Source organism: Lethenteron reissneri, chromosome 20, assembly GCF_015708825.2.
Source record: "Lethenteron reissneri isolate LAM-NWPU_2019-01 chromosome 20, ASM1570882v1, whole genome shotgun sequence".
Classification (NCBI taxonomy): Eukaryota; Metazoa; Chordata; class Hyperoartia; order Petromyzontiformes; family Petromyzontidae; genus Lethenteron; species Lethenteron reissneri.
The window spans coordinates 12,894,673-12,918,239 of NC_083798.1; the positions used below are offsets into that span (position 1 = coordinate 12,894,673).

At 43.1% G+C, this 23,567-nt stretch overlaps 1 protein-coding gene across 2 annotated transcripts in view; it reads right to left on the reverse strand.

Annotated features, from left to right (window-relative positions):
• PTPN4 (protein tyrosine phosphatase non-receptor type 4) overlaps nt 1-23,567 on the reverse strand; it is a 60,621-nt gene that overhangs the window by 25,055 nt on the left and 11,999 nt on the right. The window contains exons 2-8 of one of the 2 annotated variants that reach the window (XM_061554966.1): nt 14,517-14,706; nt 7,978-8,085; nt 6,765-6,807; nt 5,679-5,757; nt 2,719-2,763; nt 2,282-2,334; nt 1,041-1,161 (exon numbers count right to left, since the gene is read on the reverse strand). In XM_061554966.1, the coding sequence (XP_061410950.1) occupies nt 1,041-1,161; nt 2,282-2,334; nt 2,719-2,763; nt 5,679-5,757; nt 6,765-6,807; nt 7,978-8,085; nt 14,517-14,654 (587 nt within the window). In that variant the 5' untranslated portion in view covers nt 14,655-14,706. The remainder of the gene's footprint in view (nt 1-1,040; nt 1,162-2,281; nt 2,335-2,718; nt 2,764-5,678; nt 5,758-6,764; nt 6,808-7,977; nt 8,086-14,516; nt 14,707-23,567) is intronic. The other variant, XM_061554967.1, reaches the window with a different exon arrangement.

Here is a 23,567-nt window from a genome sequence, read left to right on the forward strand (position 1 = left end):
TATAATAATTAGGATTCAAAGATTACTACTTACAATGATTACTTAATAAGGAGTAATTTCAGAGCTTCTTGAACGCTTCTGTGGGCTGCTTGCAGCAGCATGCGCAATGCAGACAAAGGGAGATCTGAGATGACCAAGCCCAGCCCGTGACACTGGGTGCTGCCATGACATGGTGACGCTATCACAATTTTTTTTTACTTTGAATTTTTACCATTGAAAATTCGTTTTTATTTAGCAAAAATAGAATTTTACTATTCTTTCTTTTTTTTTGAGCGCACAACTGTGAAACGCGTAGCGTAAAAATTAATCGTGTAACTGCGAATTTGCGCTTTGGGGAGGTGCGTTATGTAAGGGAAGACTGTATATGATTAACAGGAAACAAATGTATAACAGGTGGTTCTCAGACTGGATATATCGTTGGATTTTCTCTTTAACGTTGAGACAACTGTGGGGTTTTCGAGTGCGAGTATGGGCAGGCTAAAGGGGCCCACGTGACAGATGAGACTTATTCCACGTTCCTACTACTACTTAAAAGCGAACCATATAACTTCAGCCTGAAATCCCATGCCAGCCTTATTGAGCGAAGCCAGCACCAACTGTGCCGTGTTATTTTCTTCAAGTGGGCTGCATGGTTTCCTTTCCTAAGGTAGCCGCATCTTTTCACCAAGGTCACCCTGGGAACCGGTCATGACACCATAAGGGTCGACGCAGAAGAGAGACACACGGACAATGGTTTGCTTCGCTCAGTTTGTCAGTACCATACGTTTGTTTAAAAACATGGCAGAGAATTACAAAAAAGGATCGATTGTCTGGGATGGAGTAACATTGTTCACAATTCATGATCGCTTTCCTCTGATTGCAGAAGGGTAGGCGAGTATTAAAGGGCAAAATGAGAAGTGCCGATGAGCCCTTGGAGCTGCACAGCTTTCGAAGCATTGAGGCAAGAAAAAAGCTGTGCCACGTTGTTCTTGGCAAAGCCCCAGCACGGCTTGGACGTGTCTTTTGACGGTTGCGAAAACGTAGCATGGAAGGCCACTCACACGTGCTGCTTGTGCAGTTTGGCAACCTCCTTCTCGAAGTCGAGGCCCTGGCGTGGCAAGAAGCGCAGGTCGGAAAGGTATCCTGGAAGGTGCTCCGTTTCACTGTAATCGCCCAGTTCCGCTGCATCCCCAAGAAGCAGATAAAGGATGGAGAGAGTTGAGAATAATAAAGTGTGAAAACACATAAGGTAGGCAGTAGACATTTCACTTTTCACCTCCCCACAACCCACCAACCCCCCCTTCCCCCAAAGAAGTAAATGACCTGTGATGATACGAGGTCACAATTGACAAAATAAAATCAATAGTTCAGTTACTTTGATCTCATTTTATACTACATTGTTTCTTGTTTATTCTTTCTCATTTGTACAGTTATATTAATACCATTAGTTTTAATGCAACATTAACAAATTATTTACATTAACAAATAATATCGTTAACATCAATATTAAATCATCAATTCTTCCATGTAGGATTACAAACACTTGGCAGGAAACTCTTACAAAAAGTCTTGCGACTCAGTGAGGTTTTATTGGGTAAGCATATCATTGTATGTTTTGTGAGCGTGCAAATGCATTTAAATCATCGAGGAACCAATGCATTACATGCCCAGTATAGAGATGAATAAAATTACCCAAATATGATTTGCGGGGTGTGTGAATATTTTCCCATACAAGCTAAGCTTCCATGCAACGGTGGACGAATTAACAAAAGAAAAAGATTTACAAGACTCAAGTGGGCTGGGCTGGAGTTATCAATACTCGTGTAACTTGAGTTGAGAGCACAGGCTGGAAAGGGTGAGGTGGGGAGGGGCTGCATTGAGAGGACATAACACAACCGTCATCTAGCAGAGCACTTGCCATTATGCTTTGAGCTGTGACAACACGCGTTCATGTCAAAAGAGACGTTAATTCCTCAAACGGCTCTCAACTGCTAAAATGAAGGCTCCAGAATTGATCCAAGTAAAGCAAGTCATTTACAGAATCTCTTTGAAATTATCTAAGCAGCCTTACACATGCAGTGCTTGCCAGTGGCTGCAATGTTAGTATTAGTACTTATTGCATACGAGAGAATATGGACGAGGCCATTTAATGTGTGTAAATGACCCACAGCTTCAATCAAGCTGTTGGTCTGGAGATATGTTGGTTCGAGAAATGTTAAAGACCATAACCAATTAGGGGTCCTCAGCATCAGTCATTTTCTCTAACCCCCACCCAGCATCAGCTTCAGCAAGAAGTACTTACACTGAACGATGTAGGAGGCCAGTAGAGCTGCTGTATTATGGGGGCAGGGCAACCTGCGGACAACCGGAAGGCAGAGAAAAATCGCAGTGTTAATACAAAATATCTTGTAACACCAACTGATCAACCTGCTAAAATATGCAGCACACCACGGCTGTCTATAGCATACTCAGACATGGTATGGTCTGGGTAGCTGAGAATTAAACCAACTTGCTGAAATACAGCTCATTCTTTTTTTTATGAGGCAATGCAGTTCAAGTCACCATTACTGAGTGCGTGCGAATTAGAGAAAAACCCATCCAATGCGCGCGAGTACATCTGCAATGCCCCCAACTTTCCAAAATGTCAGTAATTACAACATAATGGTGGAGTGCTGGCTTGCTCAATCGCGGGAAGCAAGAGACATGTCTCTCAGCCTAAGTATTATGTTGCCACTGTACCTTGCTTCTAAGATGTCATTTCGCAGCTGCAGGAAGTAATGGTACCTGTTCAATGTAAAGTGCAAAAGATGAGTCAATGCGATAATGTGCTCACCCGCTGCCGTTATAATCAGCACTCCCGCAAACATCAAGCACGCAGTGATAAGGCAATCTCAGTGGGAGAGCTGTAATGGCCCTACGTTTGTTAGGCTTTCAACACACGGTGGCCAGAGCTCACAGACAACGGGAACAAAGCGGGTCGTCGTGAGAAACCCTTTCATACGGCAAAGAATGTCATATTCAGTGTCTCTATAAAAGGCAGCAAAAAAAATGCGTAGCCTATCGTCCGGATTTTGAGCAACGGTAAGCACATAATGATAGGAAATCCTTAATGACCAAGTGCTTCCTGAACTTTCAACGCCACCTGTCAGCGTGTTCTGACGAACAGAACAAAGAGTGGATTCTGCGACGGGTGAAAGTGAGTTGCGAACGCATTCCGCGTGGCGATGGCGAGGGAGCGTTGTTATGCCGCACGCACGAGAAAGTTTTCTCTGCACGGCAATTGGGAGATCGCGCTCAGATTATCGCAGCGTTTACTGCACGCAAAGTTCAAACTCAGGAGAAAAAAAAAGTAACCATGAAGTGCTAAATAACAAAACAAATCCCTCATTGTTGAAGTTCTACGACTGCTCGTAAAAAAGTTAATAAATAACAGACGAGCGCTTCGGACTGCTGAAAAATATCTGGTGCACATGGACCATGACACAAATTCAATTTGAATATCAGGTTGCCTTCAGACCATGTGCACGGTAAAAGACCTCTTCCACCCAGAGATTTGTATTGTGAATTTGGGCTCATTTATAAATGATGGGAGGGAGCAGTGGTGAAGTCGTTAGTGCGCTGCATTACAAACTCGGTGACATGCGTTTAATGTCCGACCATCAGTGGTGAGTGATAATTAACCAGTCCTGGTCTACTCCCCTTCATCAACCTGTATTGACTTGTGTGGTGAAGTATGCACAAACGATCCTTAAATGATGGGGATGATGATGATGAATTGTTTTTTGCAATTAATGGTTTTATGACAGAGGTGGAAACATCTGCACTGAAGGAATTTACCCAGGTTATGTCAATGTCAGCATAGAAAGCAGGTATGCACAGCCACCATGATTAAGTTAGAGTGACCTGCTCAGTAAGCATAGCAGGTATTTACGGGCGGAAACAAAATAGCACGGTACATTAGCATTCGCATCGACTTCATAGCACTGCCTCAATGCAAGTTTCATTGCATAAAGTAACCAGGCACATACTAAAATAAATAAATATATGTAATGGTGAAGACTAAAAACAACTCGTTACTGTTTCAAAGAAGAGTGAAAATCGCGACACTGCAACAAAGCCAACGTTTTGAAATGTGAGAATTTCAGAGTAAAACAAATCAATAAAAAATTACCATTAATTGTAGATTTGTTAACAGTTTCAAATTATCCTAAAGGCAGCTTTTGTAAACCATATACAATTAAACCACGTTGAGGTGCTCAGCCAAGCCGCCAGAGTGATTGATCTGCATGTGAAGGTTTAAATCAAACGTGACACTGGGTGGGTTTTTTGCGTGCCGTTGGCGACAGGAACACCACATTCGGCTACCGGTGGATTTAATGAAAAACCGCGCATGTCAAGGGGAGAACAAAAAATAAACAATAGAAACATTAACCCGTGGGTTATAGGTCTCTGTTGCGAATGCGGCCTTGGACTTCTCTGCAGCGAAGCCTCGAGTCAATGAAACGTGTTTGGCGACTTTGCAAGTACAGTGCATTCCTGCAAGTGCTGTAGCACTTGCAATCATGTCAAATCCCATTTAGCAAGTTAGTGCTTCAACACGGCATTATTTGAACGGTTTAATTACAAGCAAAGTGCAATTATTCTTCTCTGAAGCAATTTAAAATGTTGATTTGTTCCTAATGCACACTTTGGCTTTATAATTCTAGAATTATCTCCTTCATATGATTATGCTTAATACAGCCATCCAGATAAGTTCATGCGATAACAACGGTTTAAAAGCCATTGGTGGTGGCGATATAATGTGCATGCATAGGCCCTTGTCAGTCCACTGCTGGGCGAGGGCTTCCCAATGGCACGCAGATTGTAGAGGTTCATAAACCTGATTTCTCCACGCTGGTCAGTGCGGGTTGGTGAAGGCAGGGAGCATGGAAGTTACTGTACAATGGATTTTCCCGCAACTCCCGTAAGCGCGATTGGCTACGTATGGTGTGAATGAAGTTCAACATACATACATTTTGCTACACTGTTCTTTTCTGCCTACCATGTAGCCCCAGGGCATACAATAACCTGTGGTCACGCAACCAAGCTCCAATCTCCTACTTTAGCTTCTGAAAGCTGATGAGACAAATTGTGTTCCAAGGCAAACCCCACCCCTGACAAAACCCCATATATGCCATGGAATATAACTTAAACAGACTTGCACGACCAAGGAGTTGCTCTCAGCAGCACCAGACACGTGAAGTTCATCAGATATCAAGCAGGGGCTCACACTGAAGGATTGTGTATCTGATAACGACAGCTTTACCCCTTTAAAGTATGGCACAACGTCGCAAATCCACCCCGGCCAGTTAACAGCACACACTCGGTGTAGTATTCGTGCATGGTCAAACTGTTATTTGCTCTTTAGTTAAAAAAAATCCAAACCTTTTCATACACGGTGATATGTTCTTAATCCCACGTACATTTTCTTACTTCCAAAGAACGGTTACTTTTTGCCCGCACGTTGATAGCAGTTTGCGCTTTGGTTTTGTCCGGTAACATAATTGTGCACGGTGTAACTATAATTTTCTACAGATGTTCACATAGCCGAACTTTTCACATATATGCCCATACCTCAGACTGTACTTTAATGAGCAATTCGTTTTCTCACAATTCTTCAACAATATCCCAGGATTGTCAGCCAAATTACTCGATCATACCTGGTGTATTCCTCCTGCAGTTTGCTCGGATCGGTCACAAAAAATTTCACACGGAAGTTGAAGATGTAAGGAGAACTTCCTGAAAACGCAAAGAGAAAAGCTTTTAAAACAGGTTCTGAGTTGCCTTTCCCATAATGTGTCTACAGTAAACTCTCAATTATCCAGGGTAATGGGGGTTTGGAGGGGTGGCCCAGTGGCAGCGTGTTCACCGCTTGATGCCGAGGTTCCTGGTCCGAGCCCAGCGGCCGCCCTGGTTAATACTGTGGGTTTATTAACCGTGCCTGTGTTTAACCGTAACATTACTACGCGCCATCACCTTTACAATGGACGTTAAAAATCCCCTGACGTCATTCGAAACGAGTACTCCATTGTGTGTGGGTGTCATGGTTCAAATGTGCCAAATTTGACAATTTACTTGCAAATTTCTCAATTGGGATTACACAGCAATCATCAACGCCCCGCTACTGTCAGATTAACTAACTTAATTTAATTCCCAATTGCAGGCCAGGTGTTGAGTCACACATATGCCTACAGTAACAGCTGTGACTGGGGGTGACCTTTTTAATGTTTGAAATTAGTTGAGGAATCGGGCACTTGATATAAAAAACGAATCTCTCATGAATAAAAAATGGTGATAAAGAAAACTTTAATTCTAGATTTGAAGTTTTCGTGACTGCAAGGATCCATACTCTAAAGAACCAAAGAGTAAAGAAAACGTTGTATATTAGGTTATAAAAAACGTTATTATTTTTTACTTATGTAGAATGGGGGTGAAGTCTCAAACCCTTGATGATTGAGGAACAGGTTGCCTCCGAAACGTCGTGATTTTTTTTATTTTAATTTCAATTTTTTTACCTACGTGACTTTACCGAAAAAACCTAAGAATATGAATCCTTGCAGTCACGAAAGCTTCAAATCTAGAAATAATAGAACCAGCGTTCGTGTAAAGATGATCATTTTTTCACATGCACGGTTAATTCGCAGCCTGGATCTAATCCGCCCACAGACAACCCAGGTTTTACTTGAAGCTATTTTTGTACTTTGCTTGATAACAGTATTCATGAAGATGCAATTGCTGATACTTACTCTTTATCTGTTTCCTCAGAGGCTTGGTCGGGTCCAGCCACCTCTGAAATCGGACGAATAACAATAACTTGTTTTACATAAATACAACAATTGATGCAGCAGCAGGAATGAAATCTGCTCTGCTGGTGCATGCAAGCAATTCACAAATATGACATTTTCACAGTGAATATACTTGACGCCAAAGATAATTTATACAAGTCAAACTTTACTTGTATCTAATTTTCTGTGGCGATATTGCATCAGTCGACTATGAAGACGAACACCCACATGTCACACAGTGACTTGCATTGCACGAGGCTTCCTAAAACGGACCTCAAGCAGTGACGGCCAGTCAAGTACTGCATGAGAACTCATTGCAGCAGTGAGGGAGGTGATTTGTGTACAGTACTCATACATTTGTTTATGTTTTTTGTTTGTTTGAGATTACTCCAAAGTGGACCACACCACTGAAATAGATCACATCACAGTGTCAGCATGCATCACGTCTGCCAAGTATGCTTTTGCTGAGATATCCTGTGCAGGGCAGACATGCCATTAGTGGCAGTTTTTCAAGAATATGAGGACTCAAAATACATTGCAGTTTGCTGTGCCAGTATTCTCATGGACGTATATCCAGGTGGTCTTGGGAAGAATGACTTGAAATTCACAAAAATAAAAACAAAGCCCTGTGAAGTAGCTGGCTCAAGGATAAAAACACTAAACTGGCACGGCTGAGAGCCTGGGTTTGAATCTGGGTTTCCAGCCACCAATTGTTAAGCTAGTTTTCTCAAGCTTCGTGAACACAATCATCAATGACTTTATAAAACACGCCATAACATTACAGTTGGTTTTCCATGCCTTTGGATAAAATCCAGATCTGAGAATCAAAAAAATATTTTGACTGCCGTGTGACGAACATTATCTCAATTGCAGAGTGTATAGAAAAGTTCCTCCCTTCCTAGTGTGGAGATTAAAACACGTCCACTTGAAGGGTTATAAGAGGCAGTTCTAAGAAACCTTCTGCATGCTGTTCTCTAACACATGGGGTATATGCACTGTGCTGCGAGAGTTCCGAATAGATGATTCATCTCATGACACGACTTGAAAAGCAAAAATGGAACAAACGTAGGCCAAAGCCCAATAAAAACAATGAACAAAAATCAAACGGGGCACAGCTGGCAAAGGGTTTGGGCGCATCGCTCTCACGGGCAGACGATGCTGCTGTGCTACTTGCCGGTGTCTCGGTGGAGTCATCTGCAAACTGCAGGCCAAAGTAGTCCGTCTCGGCCAGGTCAAGGTGCGCAAACACGGCGTCCAGCAGCGCCTTGCCCGCCTCACTCTTCTGCGCGGAACACACGACAAAGATCTCCTCTGAAGCCTTGAACACACCGTTTCAGCAAGCGCTGTGAGCAAGCAACTATGCAATCCATTACGCAAACTCCGGTCATCCTCCCAGCAGCTTTTGGCGAACCAGACGGCTACTGCATCGCTTGCTTTCAGATGCGCTTCTGCGGCCGTCTGGAATGCTCTTCCTTCCGATATTAGGAAGGCACTGGAGCTATGCACTTTTAAATCTAGATTGAAAACTAATTTCATTATAACTGCTTTTTGTTTTGTTTGTTGTATGTATGTTGAACTTCTTTGACACTGTACGTCGCTAACCGTGCTAATCGGAGGTGCGGGATTGGCTACGTACTGTGCGAAAGAAGTTCAACATACATACAACAAACTAAAAAAAAAAGCGGTTGTAATGAAATCCGTTTTTAATCTAGATTTAAAAGTGTATATAGATTAAGGTTGGCACGGAACATGAATGGGTGGTGTGGCTAGCAACACGCTCGGTAACAGGACTGGTTAAGACATCACTCGACACTGATGATAGTTGTAGCGGGGGACTGAACTCGGGTCGCAAGTTTCATAGCACAATGTCTTAACCACTTAACCACCACGCTCCACAGGATACAGCAACAAAAATCCACCACGTAGCCTTAACAGACTTTGGGGCAACAGCTGATAGTGAGCACCCATTAAGGACAGCACAGTGCACAACGTGGTGGTGTAGCCACTTTGTGTCGCCAGCACTGATGTTTACACACAACAAGTAATGGTGAGTCAACCTATGTTAGTTGTAGAAAGAATGCACTGCCAAGTTGGGCTGGTAACAGAGTACAATGCAATTTAGGCAACATAAATGAGCTAATATTGATATTGACCCTTTAAATGTGGGCATTCGCTGGACACATTAATATAAGGAAATCTGACTTATAGATGGTGATGGAATGGCAATCAAAGAAGTGAAGATGCCCGAGAGGATGACTGACGTAGAGATTAAGCGATGAGATTAGTGACTAGCAAGAGCTAGATGGACTGTGGCATCGGACAAGTGTTGGATGGCGACGTCAGGAGGCACTTTAGCCAGCGGTGGATAGACCACTGCTGATGTTGATCGCAATGAATATTATCCAGGAAATGTTCTGTCAGTCTCAAGGAATAAATAATCGGAATGTTGGTTTATTTTTGTGTTCAGGTTTGTGCCAAGGTGTTGAAACTCAAGGCCCAGGGAACGCACAACTGGGGGTGTTTTATGGGGAGAGAAAATGAGCGGTGACTCAGCCTGCCTTAACATCCATCGCATTACACAGGGGACATCAGTAATATAAAAAAATCCCCCCCACTGGCATAGTGTCAAGTATTTCTAAGTACATCCTAACCATTTGCCATGACGAGTTAAATTAATTTAGATGTGGAACTTTATGTAAAAGCCAAAGAATCGTACAAAAGATCTATGATGACTTAGTTAAAAGGCAAATTAATCCAACTTCTGTCAATATTCTACTACTTTATATGCTTCCCAGGGTACTTATAAGGCAGAAAAAAGTCTAAACGAAGGGAATCGGCAAAATGCACTTTTCTCACACTTGGATCATTGTGACCCGCTCTAGGTTCTTACACATTCTCCCGGATCCCGGAACACATAGAATACAACCATTTACTTCAGGCATGCAGATTATCCATGGGGCAAGTAAATATTTGGACGATTCCCTAAGCTGCCATGGTGCTCGACTTGACCTCCATGCAAAAACAACTCTGATGCAGCCAAGCAAAAAAAAAGTTTGTTTAATAATGGCAAGGTAAATGGCTTACGAAGTGAAGACCACATTTTCATCGGTGAAATATAATACGGGCCCACAATATGGTTCAATATTTCTTGGCACGACATGTGAACCGTCTAGGAAACTAAACAATGTTGCGGCATAGCAAACCTCCTGTTTCTACATCACTGTTTTAGATTATTGTTTATCGGCAATTGAAGATAACCATTCATGGAAACTAATGTCAGTTCCAGAAATCATGGGGGATCGATAATTTAATAGTTTAAATTGATTGGCACGCAAGAGTGTCCAAACCGCATGCGCTTTCGAATTTGATTTGTCACGTGCCAACCTATTTCATACATATATCAATATAAATACAAACTTGCCTTGGTGTGCCGTGCGTTCGTCTTACAGAGTTCTCATTGGCTGGAAGCCAAGCGCCGTAAACCGCACCTTCTCGTTGGCTCTCTCTCTCCCTTACTTCATGTCATGCTCGCGACATCAGGCGGGAGGGACGGGCCCAGTGTGCAGGGTTAGGGGGGGGTGACCAGCTCGTGGGTGACGGTGCGCCCAGGTGGGGGCATACCCGGGAGGTCGAGGGGGCCATGCCTATGCGTGCCCAGCGCATCGGGCGGCAAGGGGGAGGGGGCGTGCGGGTGCCCAGCACAAGGGGCCAAGCACCTCAAGGGGTGCGCTAGCGGAGGGGGCTGTGAGTGAGGCCAAGGAAAGGTTGCATGAGGTTGGGGGGGGCAGCTGGGGGGGGGTGTGCAGAAGGGGGGGGGGGCGAGGGCTTTGTCACCATGAGGGAGGGCACCCAGGGGTATGGAGATGGGGATGTTGGGAGGCGTTGGCTCAGCGATTGGTACTTCCTCGTGTATATATATATATACATACAAACAGGCAGCCCTTTGTCAGACCACTTGTGGACAAAAGTCTCACCATGCAGTGTTGGTCATGGGACTTGTATGGCCATACTTTATACCATCAGTGCAGGATGGCGAAGGTTGGTGTTGGTTTTGATCGTATTTGTTGCATGCCATTAATTACCCATAACAATAAAAAAAAGAGAAATGAACAGCACTGTTGATGTTCAATAGTTGAATCGCAAGACGTTGCTGGGATGAAATATTCCCAACTTGAGCTGTGCCACTACAAAAGTCCACCCTCCTGGTGCTGGAAAATGACGATAAATCCTCTAAACATAGCAGCCACAAGCACATGGAGTGCTGGCGCTGTAATAATAACCACTGTACATTGTGTTCTCCGAATTCTGCAATAGCTTTTCTTGAGAAGCGCTCGCACACAATGGAATTAATGGCTACCGTTAACTCTCCACAAGTTATTTACACATTTGCTGTGGATGTATTTATACCAAATTCAAATCAATTGCAGAACAGTTCAGTGCTGGCATTAATTATAATGCATCAACTTACATATAAACCTCTGTGAACATCAGATAGGTGCAGTAGTGACTAAATGAAGTAAGAAGTGTAGAAATAAAAATAGTAACATCCCTTATAGCTGCTGGATGAAGACCCTCCCATTCCATTTCATCATGTAGATTGTTTGACAATATTTCAACTAAAGCTGGTTGGTTTGCGAAGGTTAAGGGGGCACCTCGGACTGATTCAGATATTGCTCACCACTGATAATTATAGCCGTGGTTGAAAATCAAACTAAAGATTCACAGTGCACTGCGCTCACCACTCACCCTTAAGAACTGTTCACGAACATATATAGGAACCATATTTAAGAACGTCATACGTGTTTGGCACAAAGCACTAAATAAAGCATGCGTGATGAAACAATGATACAAAGGAGAACGTGATGACGATTAATGACCAATTAGACACATAAACGCAGTGCCATCTGTGAACTTCCATAGCAGATGTTAACACATTGTATGTTGCAAATACAATTTCATTACCGAGCTGTGATGTCACAATGTCGAATGATAGACTTCGTGTGCCAGAGAAGATAAATAACGCTGAGTTTTTGCTTCGCCAAGTGTCTCCCGCACGGATTTTCGCGCCTGCATTCGGAGATTTTGTAAAGCGTCCAGCCATTTTCATGGTAAGTAGGGGACAGGGCCCATGAATGCGCTGATTAGAAAACCAAATGAGCGATTTCTTTTCTACTTATTACCAAGGACGCACGACAAACAGTGCCAAACACAGCAGCGGCCTTCAGCAACTACTTGGGCAAAGTATGTTTTGTGTATGTTATATATAGGATCAACCTCATGTGACAGCATAAATTTGACATTTTGCTGGTCACACACAAAATAAACTGAGTTTACAAGGCAGTTATTTCATGGCTTAACTCAATGCTACACTCTAAGCACTCGCAGGGTTTTCTGAGTTAATTCCTACCCTCTCAAGTTGGGAAAGACTCATACGTCTGATCACAATAAGTTAATATATTCTAGGAGTGTATATTAAATATGACTATACATGCTGCATATACCTCTTCTAAAGCAGATCCGTTTAGTTACGACCGCATAGATTTTCGGAGCCGTGCTTTATAGCTATCCAATGTGTTATTTTGGATTGTACCGTATGTTGTTCGAGAAGGAGCTCCCAATACATGGAGCAAAACGTCGCAGCATCAGGCCGAACAACAATCGGTACAACCCGAAAATACATTGCAGTGCAATAGATCTTCTTAGTGTGACAATATATGCAAAGCGCTAACATAGTACTTGAGGTTGTCTTGATCAACAGCCAGTTTAAATGATCTCAGCTACATTTAGAGGACCTAAAACGAGTGCACAGCATCTCCTCTTTGCGTATCTTCAGAGCATGTAACCATTTTTCTGCATGTAGTCGCCACTTTCAGAGCCTTTGAATGCAGTAACAATGCCGCCCAACTGTGCATAGCTACGAGCACAGACAGGCCACAAGCGCTTTCTCGACGAGGAGGACAGCACAATTTTACATCGTATCCTAACAGTGCAGCTTTGGCTACAAAGACACTCCTCGTCCCCGTGACGCGCACTCCTCATTTCGGCAGACGGTGGCATAGAGGCAGTGAACAGCCATTAGTTATACAAGGACTGACGGCTTGTTAAATGGCAGGGGTCTGTTGATGCACTTACGCAGCTGTTTCGGTTAAAACAGAAAGGCTGCTCCACACCCTGTCGGCCTTGTAAACCCGTTGCGCCCAAACCTCCACCCCCACCCCGCAACCCCCCAAAATAAATCCTCTTGAGACAGGAAATAAATTGACTTCAAAAGCAGCATGCAACCAAGATATTTTCGTTCATTGCTTTGGAAACCAATAGATTACTTCCATTTATAGTCCTAAATATAAGTATTTTTAAATTTAGAATGCGAGTGCAGAAAGAGAGCCCGAGTGCAAAGCATTTGTTCAGAGCATGAATAGTATGTGTATATTTTTTTAACCACGATAATTTTAACAGTGCATCCGATGGCAGCAAATGCAGCACATTTGTCAAGATGAACGTTCTAATCCGCAAGCTGCCGGGGTACTCTACGCGAGACAATTGTAAGACATTACAGCACCCCCAGCACTTCACGTAGTTTAAAGCAGGCTCAAGACGTTGTGTATAGCCATGTAACGATGCGTCGATTAACATCGACTCTCATACGCTTTACTATATATGCATCGAATCACACGTGCAAGAATAGATGTTTTTTTTCATGTGTATGCTGAATGTAGTGGGTTCATGTGGGAGGTCACTACATTGACCACACTTGAAAGAATATTGAGTCTTGAAATGAATCGCAACCCTGAATTGCGACAATTTGTCAAATCACCAGGTGAATCGTCACATCTCAGGTGTAGGTACAAGACACTGTGTGAAATGAAGTGCCTTGTGTCAAAAAACTTCGGTGTGACCAAGTCATCAGGCCACTGTGACTCAACAATTAACGAGCAAGACTTGCACTTTATTTGCAAAACGGAAGCTCGATAGATGACGTAAAACATTGTGAAAAGAAGTTTGTTTAAGTTACCATGGTATGCTACCTTTTGTACCACACTGCAGGAGGGCTTCCTTTCTGCTTGCTTTTTTGCACAACTTCTTGTTGCACTGAATGTTTGCACTCTACTCACTCACAATCTGCTTTTCATCCTTGTACTGTATTTATCCCAGGTTACTTTACAAAATAGACATTTGGTTAAGATGAATTTGTAAGGGGAAGAGGTAGTTTCTACTGAAATTGGGCACACCACTAATTGGTTAAATCTCCACAAGTTTGTGCCGATTTAAATATTCTTCACCAACGGCTTCCATTGAGATAAAATTATCTTCTTGGGTATGACATTTCCCTTGGGTTTCTGGCCAGGAAGTCACATTTAGCTTTGAGAGTCAGTCAACATTTTGTTGGAACACTCGAAGACCTCATCTGATCAGTTTCTGGCACATAAAAGGGCCTTTTTCGACATTTAGTTATATTTATATCTGGATTCAAATTAATGTCAATTTTGTCTAGATTATTTTATTACATGTGTTTAAGGTAACATGAAAACACATAACAAGTGGGCCGTGAGAAGGCTACCATCTCCCACCCATTCACAAAAAAAACTAAAGGTCATACAACCGAACAAAAGGCATTAAGCAACTTTCACAAAGGGCCTAAAAACAATAAAGGCTTACAAAACAGGCGTTATGACCGTAAAGGAGGGAGTAACATAGCAAAAAGCGGTGGCTCACGTTGGCGCGGAGCGTGATGGCGGTGTTGTCCAGGAGGTTGATGTGACACAGGGCCTCGGTGCGGTGCCGGTCCCGCGCCAGCTCCGAGGTGCGCACATTGTACGTCCCTCCCGTGGGCAGGCGGAACCGCGAGGACATGGCACGCACGCTGGCGCACTCGCACTCCTCACGCACGCACACACACGCCCCCCTGGGGGGGGTAGCAAGAGAAAATGTGGGGGGTGATGAGACATGTCGCACAGCAGCAGAGGACTCGGCAAACACTGGAGACCTCCATGGGACAATCGGCCTTCTGTGTGTGGACACTTCCTCTGCTGGACAATGGTGGCACCCTGCCCCTTCATTATTTAGAAATCTGCCAGTTTTGGTGTGGTAAATTGCAAGTCTTGGGTTTTCCTCCAAATATTGAACAAAGTCCACAGAAGGTGTTGGCTCTTTCAGAGCACCAAATTATATATTTTTCATCATACCAAGCGGTTTATTCTGGAGATCAATGTATGCAATACATTCATGATTATCGCTATTGAACGCTATACGGTATTTCTAAAAAAACATTCCTTCAATGGGCACTTGTCAACACCTTATATAAAAATACACAAGGCCACTTACAATGAAAGCAACAGATTGCTAAATATGCAGCACGCAAGCACCACTTCCTAAGATATTGACCTTGTTAAATTATTTTTGGCGAAAGGGGCTTATAGATGATAATTATTTGTAACTGCTCATTTGATAATAACTTTCAGCTTTGCCACAACACCTATGTTGTGTAGCGAGTCGGTGAGTAGTTGATGTGTGTTTGATGACATTAATTGCATACATCTTTCGCGTGAATTCATTTGAGGACACATTGATTAAAATGGATTCTTACACTTCCAATACACACATGGAATAATGTGGGAGAAAATTCGTCACATTTTTGGTAAAAAATGGGTTCACATGACCACTGGAGCCAATTGAGGCATTAGATTCAACACAAATGTAAAAAAAAACCCATTGATTCTATTATCCCAATGCTGACAATTTGTCGAACTGGGAAGGGAGTGGAATCACTGCACACATAAATATTATTGCATCTCGATGGAGCAGAGGCACAGTGGTGATCACACAGCACTGTGATCCTGAGACACTGGTTCAAATCACAGCGACGGCCAACAACAGTAGCAAGTTATACCAGAGCCAGTCCTAGGCCCTCCCCGTCACCAACCCATACTGACCAGCATAGTGGATTGACAATGGGCTGAAAATTATGTTATTATTATGCAATACTGAGGAGGGCGGCCCATGCAGGCCTGTCCATAACACATTTTCTATACCGTGTAAAGTTAATCATTGCTTGCATTCTGGGGGAACCGCCGCTGCCACTTTTGAAGGCGTTAGCATCTGTCAAAGAATGCCAGGAAGTCCAGCTGCCTGCATCACTACGCCCACCCAACCGGGAAACAAGCGCACAGCAAACATCGGATTACATTTCCAACCAGTGCTCACTCGGCACACATGGCAACAAAAACAGATGCACTCTCTAGCCTATGCATTACTGATCCACACAACTTGACAGCAGCCATCACCAAATAATCTGGACATACTAACATCACAGGCCGTGCCAACACCCAGCCTTGTTTTGATGACATATACCAACTACTACCTGAGACTAAAATCACATTGAATGTGCCTGTTCTAATCAGATCCTAGAAGCGAAGCAGGTTTAAGCCTAGTTAGTACAGAACTTGAGTGGGAGAATGTCTGCAAATACTGTCGCAGGCATTGTAGGATTGGACTACGGGGTGGCCAGGAGATAGCAGTACAGCAATTGATTGATTCCACCTGTGCAGAGATTGCAGTGTTATGTCCTCGAATACATAGATTTTCTCCAGGTGTTCTTCATTTCCTTCTACAAATAATTAAATAAATTGGCCTAATACATACAATAGAACTCCTGTTATCTTCAAATATAATTATCTGCTATTATTAGGGTCCATTTAACCGTGCCACGATTATCCACCATTATCCACATTTTTATTTTATGTTGCACTGTGGAATAGCTTCCTATTATCCACAAAATGTTTGCAAAAACGTGAAGTTCATTGTCAAAACCTAATATCAACACGATTCTTCTTTTAAACAGTGTGCGAAACTCTCATGTCATCTTCAATACATTTTCTACAATTACTGGTTTGATGACTAACCACACAGGATGAGAAATATAACCACAATGGTCTGGGCAATTATTCTTAGTTAACTTTTCTTTTGAATTGCTTTACAAATATTGTACTCGAGAAAACCGTAAGCTATAATCAAATATAATGAAGCTGGTTTATGGATCTCATTCTGCGCAGTTATTAGCACACAGGACTGCGAACCCAGTAACCTAACATTCGTGACAATTGATATCCGAACACTGCCCCCCTCCACCACTCGCCAACACCAACACCCATTTACCAGTGCGATGAAGTATGGTCAACCAAGCCCCATCACTCAGGCACCTCTTGCTTTCATATTATATTTGCACAATTTTTTTTTGGGTGTTTCATTTACGATTAAATGCAGTTATTGCTCGTGCAAAAATCTATTTTATTGTAATTTATCGTTAGAGTGTCTCCATGGCTGCTTCCAAATATGAGGCATCCTATCCTTTGTTCGTAACATATACTGCAGATGTGTAAGATGGTAATATTAATTAACATAGACGACATGCACAGCCCCATGGTAATCCCCTACAGGATGAGGGCTTATCCACAACATTTAGGTGGTAGTAGAGGATTTTGACCAAACTTCATCACGTTGAATTTCGATTTAAAGCTTTCGTGACTGCAGGGATTCATCTTCTTGGTTCTTTCGGTAAAGTCACGTAGAAGGGAAGTAATAAAATAATAAAAATAAAACATAATAAAATAAAATAATTCTCACGACGTTTCGGCTACAACGCAAGCAGCCGTCTTCTTCACCTGTTTTATTTTTATTATTTTATTACTTCCCTTCTACGTGACTTTACCGAAAGAACCAAGAAGATTCATCACGTTGGTTAGTGCATGTTGGGTGAAGGCGGAGAAACAGATGTGGAGATACGGAAACAGGAAAACGTTGGGATTTTTCTACACTGCACTCTGCTGCCCACACCGTATCCACAAAGCCTGTCACGCTTGTTAGGCATTGGTGGTCGCCTACCCAAACCCATTACAGGCTCCATCCGCTTAGCTTTCAAAAACTGGCAATGTTGGGTGCGTTTCGGGCAATGTGGTAATCGGCACTATGTAAATGTTAAGTATATTATCCGTCAATTTCAATTTATTGAAAATGGTGGAAATGAGGCAACAATAAACTGTACATATGTTACGGCAATAACATCTGTCAGTGCAACGGTCAGATTATACACAAGCGTGATATCATCCTATTTCTTCCAGATGGTCCCAAATGTCAATTGCAGGTGTGTTTTTAATGCCGTACATTGCTGATCAATGATAGTCATGTTATGCAGGCTGTGACTATCACTGTCATTGAAAGGCAGACATAGAAGACGCGCATATATCCAAGCAATATCAGACATTTGCATATATGGACATCATAGTAAAGCGTGTTACTGTAGTATATTCAAATGGTTTAAAAATACTGTGTTGAAAATGTTATTGGTTCTTCTGTTGAAGTTAACCAGCCTGGACTATTTCACACAGATGCCAAGATACCCTATGGACAAACCATTTTAGGTTCTGGCTTTAGCACATAATCATGGGCTCCGTTACATTTTATCAGCCAAAATTACTACCATGGTCTGGCTAAGTGAAGCGGAGTGTGCATAAACATAACCCAAAGACAGAAAATAATCCAGTGTCATTTGTCCAGCATTTGTAGGAAGTCAAAAACATCCACTTACCCATTATAACCAGTGTATAGCAACTAATTCAGCAACATTAAAAATATAACTTAACAAACAAGTTATTTTCAAATCACTATTCATAACTTGTATTCAAGCAGGCCAATAACAATATACTGACAAATGACAGACGCTGTGACAATGAGAATGAAACTAGGTCGATTTTGATAAGTGCCTCAATTGCCATCTTGAATGTGCACGTCTAACACTAGAATCACAAATATATTTTGAACACTTCCATAACTTGGAAGCTTGCAACTAGACAAACAACAGGATACAATTTTGGTGGCCACATGTGCAAAACTAATAAGGCATGCAAATTCGTTCCACAATGATGTATCCAATACAGTCCTGGAAAACCCGAGAAGAGATGTGTCCGTTACTCTAGTACATGACATTATGATAAATATTGAGGTGCACTGATGAGCTGCCTGGATAACCTAAGTCATGATCCTTTGTTTCACATGTAGAAAAATATACAGGTAGTCCCTGACTTACGATGGTCCGACTTACGATATTTCGATCTTACGATGGCGATATGACAAAATTGTAAAATATTTTACATTTCGCGCGGCAGGCAAACGCAGCAGCGTACGAGGTACGATACCGTACGTTGGGACGCTGCCGGGATGTACTGTACGCATATAGTTTATACAGTACGGTACTGTAAATTGCTCTGTTTTGCTAAATTATCACCATTCTTTAAGACTCCTGGGTAGGCTAGGCCATTTTCGACTTACGACATTTTCGACTTACGATGGGGTCGTCGTAACGCATCTCCATCGTAAGTCGGGGACTACCTGTACTCTGTGTTGACCTCTAGAACACGAAAGAAGACATGGGTTCAGTGAGATAATTTCACCCAGAAATGTTTAAATACAAATAAATGACAATATCTCTCCTAGAGATGGATTATTTTTTGCAACCTTGTGAGAGAATCAAAGTTTCCTCCTATCATAGATGAATAAGTAACAATAATGAATTCGGTCAATCCACCGCTAGACGAAGGCTTACTCAGTCTGTGTGGCTATTGAGGGCTGTTTGACCATATTTCATCGCACCAGTCACTGCGAGGAGGTGGTGAAGTGGGGCCACTGATGTCCATCGCGATCGGGAATTGAACCGTGCCATGTGGTCATCACTTCGAGACCGACCACTCCAAGACCATTCCACCACTGTATATGAATATAGCATATTTTATTCTAAACATTTATTACAATGAGCGAATTTATATTTCATGTAAAAGGATTACAATCACAGTCACGTTTTCTCTGACCAAGACACTTAAAAATAACGATAATGGAAAAAAACACGACAGACTGATGTACTATCTCCATATATAAAAGGCAAAGTTGTGAATGTGTCTGTTCAAAATGTTTAGCGTACTTCCCGACATGCAACAAACTTGAAATTTGCCATGTGGGTACTTTCCAAATACACTTTGGGGGGGGGGGGGGAGATCAATAACCACGCCCGGCCGCCTTTGTCTCCCCAGTGGCGATGTTCACACACCACAGCAGTTACTCGTTTGAGGCTGAGTCGACCTAGGGGAGGGCCCGGTACCGGTTCAATTAATCGTCACCGGTGGTGGCCGTAAGCGGGAATCGAACTCGGGTCACCGGGTTCGTAGCGCAGCGTGGCGCTACCCACTACACTTGCACGTGCGCGGGTCACGTGACAGATGTGACGTCACAGCTCATTTGGCGTGCAAAAATCTATGCATTATTGTGCTTCCCCCCCCTCCCGAAAAAAAACACAAAAGTGCATTTTTATAATGTTTGCATGGTGTACAGTCTGGAAAGTACCCACATGGAAAATTTCAAGTTTGTTGCATGTCGGGAAGTGCGCTAAACATTTTGAACAGACACATTCACAACTTTGCCTTTTATATATCGAGATAATATTGGTCGTGAAATTATAGATTTGAAGCTTTCGTGACTGCAAGGATTCATACTCTTAGTTCTTTCGGTAAAGTCAAGTAGGTAAAAAAAATGAAATAAAAAATAAAAAAAGCACTTTTTCTTTTTATTAATTTTAATTACATTTTTTTACCTACGTGACTTTACCGAAAGAACTAAGAGTATGGTCGTCAAAGCCTCCGTGTTAAACTGGTGTACTATAATTTAACAGCAGACCGGTTTGCTCAAAGATAATTATCATACAGTACGGTGGATAAAAAAAACCCGCACAAAAACGTTACAACATTTACACAATTAAATGATTACCTGTTTCGAGCAAGTCGGTAAAGAACATGTAACAACTCTGCTTGAAATGCCAAAAGTACAAATACTCTACATTGAAATCACTAGACGACATGCACTTTTGACACGCACGTGAATATTCTCTGCAGCCCAAAAATTGTGATTGCTGATGATGTGGAATCTACTCACGGTGAAAGCACTTAAAAGCACGTGCGTCTACTCAACCAACTATATATACAGCGTGCAAGTTAATAAGCCCCAACGTGGTCAGTGCCGTCTAAAATTCGAGAAGACTATCTTATTTTCCCGCATATAACCCGCGGGGTATACCAGTTTCTACAAACAAATCAAGGTCCTGCTGGGTCAAATGGAGGTGCGTGCTATCCCACAAATATTCAACACGTGTTACATGTCATAACTCGTTAAAACAATTAAACGGTAGGACTATCCACTATGCAACACTTACCTTTGACTAAAGCACTGCCGAATGAAGCACTCACACTAAAATTGCAAGTTAACACGTTTTAAATTAAGTGTTTATAGTTCAATTAAACGGCAATGTTTGAAGTGCGCGCAAATGTTGACCGACGACGGGAGAGCTGGGAAGGAGAGAGAGGTGGGGGGGGGGTGGGGGGAGAGAGGTGGGGGGGTTGAGGGGTGGGGGTTGGGGGGGTGGGGGGTTGGGGGGGGAGAGAGGTGGGGGGAGAGAGGTGGGGGGGTTGAGGGGTGGGGGGGGTTGCGGGGGTGGGGGGGAGAGAGGTGGGGGGTTGGGGGGTGGGGCAACTGGGGGGAGAGAGGTGGGGGGGTGGGGCAGCTGGGGGGAGGGAAAGGTGGGGGGGTGGGGCAACTGGGGGGAGAGAGGTGGGGGGTTGGGGGGTGGGGCAACTGGGGGGAGAGAGGTGGGGGGGTGGGGCAGCTGGGGGGAGGGAGAGGTGGGGGGTTGGGGGGTGGGGCAGCTGGGGGGAGGAAGGGGGGGGGGGCTGGGGGGAGGAAGGGGGGGGGGCTACGGGGTCACCGTAGATTCGCTATTATCTCCCAGCGCTAAAACTGTCCTTACTCATCTACCAGTTACGTGTTACTTATTTATTGGATATTTACTTTTGTTACTTATTTACTGTTTTAAGTACACTCGTTTCCGGTTAGTTTGTTTTCTTTGTGCACGTTATGATTTTAACGTTAACAATTGATAGTGGAATATGTTACAAATGTAAACTTCGTATTAATATGATGGACTTAAGCTGCGGTAACGACGTTAAATATATGAATGCATGCGGGGTATATGGAGGCGCGGGGTATATGGAGGTGCGGGGTACAGTGAGGTATTTGTATTTGAAAAGTATTTGATCCCCTGCTGATTTTGTACGTTTGCCACTGAAAAAGAAATGATCAGTCTATAATTGTAATGGCAGGTTTATTTGAACAGTGAGAGACAGAATAACAACAAAATCCAGAAAAACGCATGTCAAAATAGTTATAAATTGATTTGCATTTTAATGAGGGAAATAAGTATTTGACCCCCTCTCAATCAGAAAGATTTCTGGCTCCCAGGTGTCTTTTATACAGGTAACGAGCTGAGATTAGGAGCACACTCTTAAAGGGAGTGCTCCTAATCTCAGCTTGTTACCTGTATAAAAGACACCTGTTCACAGAAGCAATCAATCAATCAGATTCCAAACTCTCCACCATGGCTAAGACCAAAGAGCTCTCCAAGGATGTCAGGGGAAAGATTGGAGACCTACACAAGGCTGGAATGGGCTACAAGACCATCGCCAAGCAGCTTGGTGAGAAGGTGACAACAGTTGGTGCGATTATTTGCAAATGGAAGAAACACAAAAGAACTTTCAATCTCCCTCGGCCTGGGGCTCCATGCAAGATCTCACCTCGTGGAGTTAGCAATGATCATGAGAACGGTGAGGAATCAGCCCATAACTACACGGGAGGATCTTGTCAATGATCTCAAGGCAGCTGGGACCATAGTCACCAAGAAAACAGTTGGTAACACACTACGCCGTGAAGGACTGAAATCCTGCAGCGCCCGCAAGGTCCCCCTGCTCAAGAAAGCACATATACATGCCCGTCTGAAGTTTGCCAATGAACATCTGAATGATTCAGAGGACAACTGGGTGAAAGTGTTGTGGTCAGATGAGACCAAAATGGAGCTCTTTGGCATCAACTCAACTCGCCGTGTTTGGAGGAGGAATGCTGTCGATGACCCCAAGAACACCATCCCCACCGTCAAACATGGAGGTGGAAACATTATGCTTTGGGGGTGTTTTTCTGTTAAAGGGACAGGACAACTTCATCGCATCAAAGGGACGATGGACGGGGCCATGTACCTTCAAATCTTCGGTGAGAACATCCTTCCCTCAGCCAGGGCATTGAAAATGGGTCGTGGATGGGTATTCCAGCATTACTGTGACGCAAAACACACGGCCAAGGCAACAAAGGAGTGGCTCAAGAAGAAGCACATTAAGGTCCTGGAGTGGCCTAGCCAGTCTCCAGACCTTAATCCCATATAAAATCTGTGGAGGGAGCTGAAGGTTCGAGTTGCCAAACGTCAGTTTCGAAACCTTAATGACTTGGAGAAGATCTGCAAAGAGCAGTGGGACAAAATCCCTCCTGTGATGTGTCCAAACCTGGTGGCTAACTACAAGAAACGTCTGACCTCTGTGATTGCCAACAAGGATTTTGCCACCAAGTACTAAGTCATGTTTTGCAGAGGGGTCAAATACTTATTTCCCTCATTAAAATGCAAATTAATTTATAACATTTTTGACATGCGTTTTTCTGGATTTTGTTGTTGTCATTCTGTCTCTCACTGTTCAAATAAACCTACCATTAAAATTATAGACTGATCATTTATTTGTCAGTGGGCAAATGTACAAAATCAGCAGGGGATAAAATACTTTTTTCCCTCACTGTATATGGCATGCGGGGTATATGGAGGTGCGGGGTATATGGAGGTGCGGGGTATATGGAGGT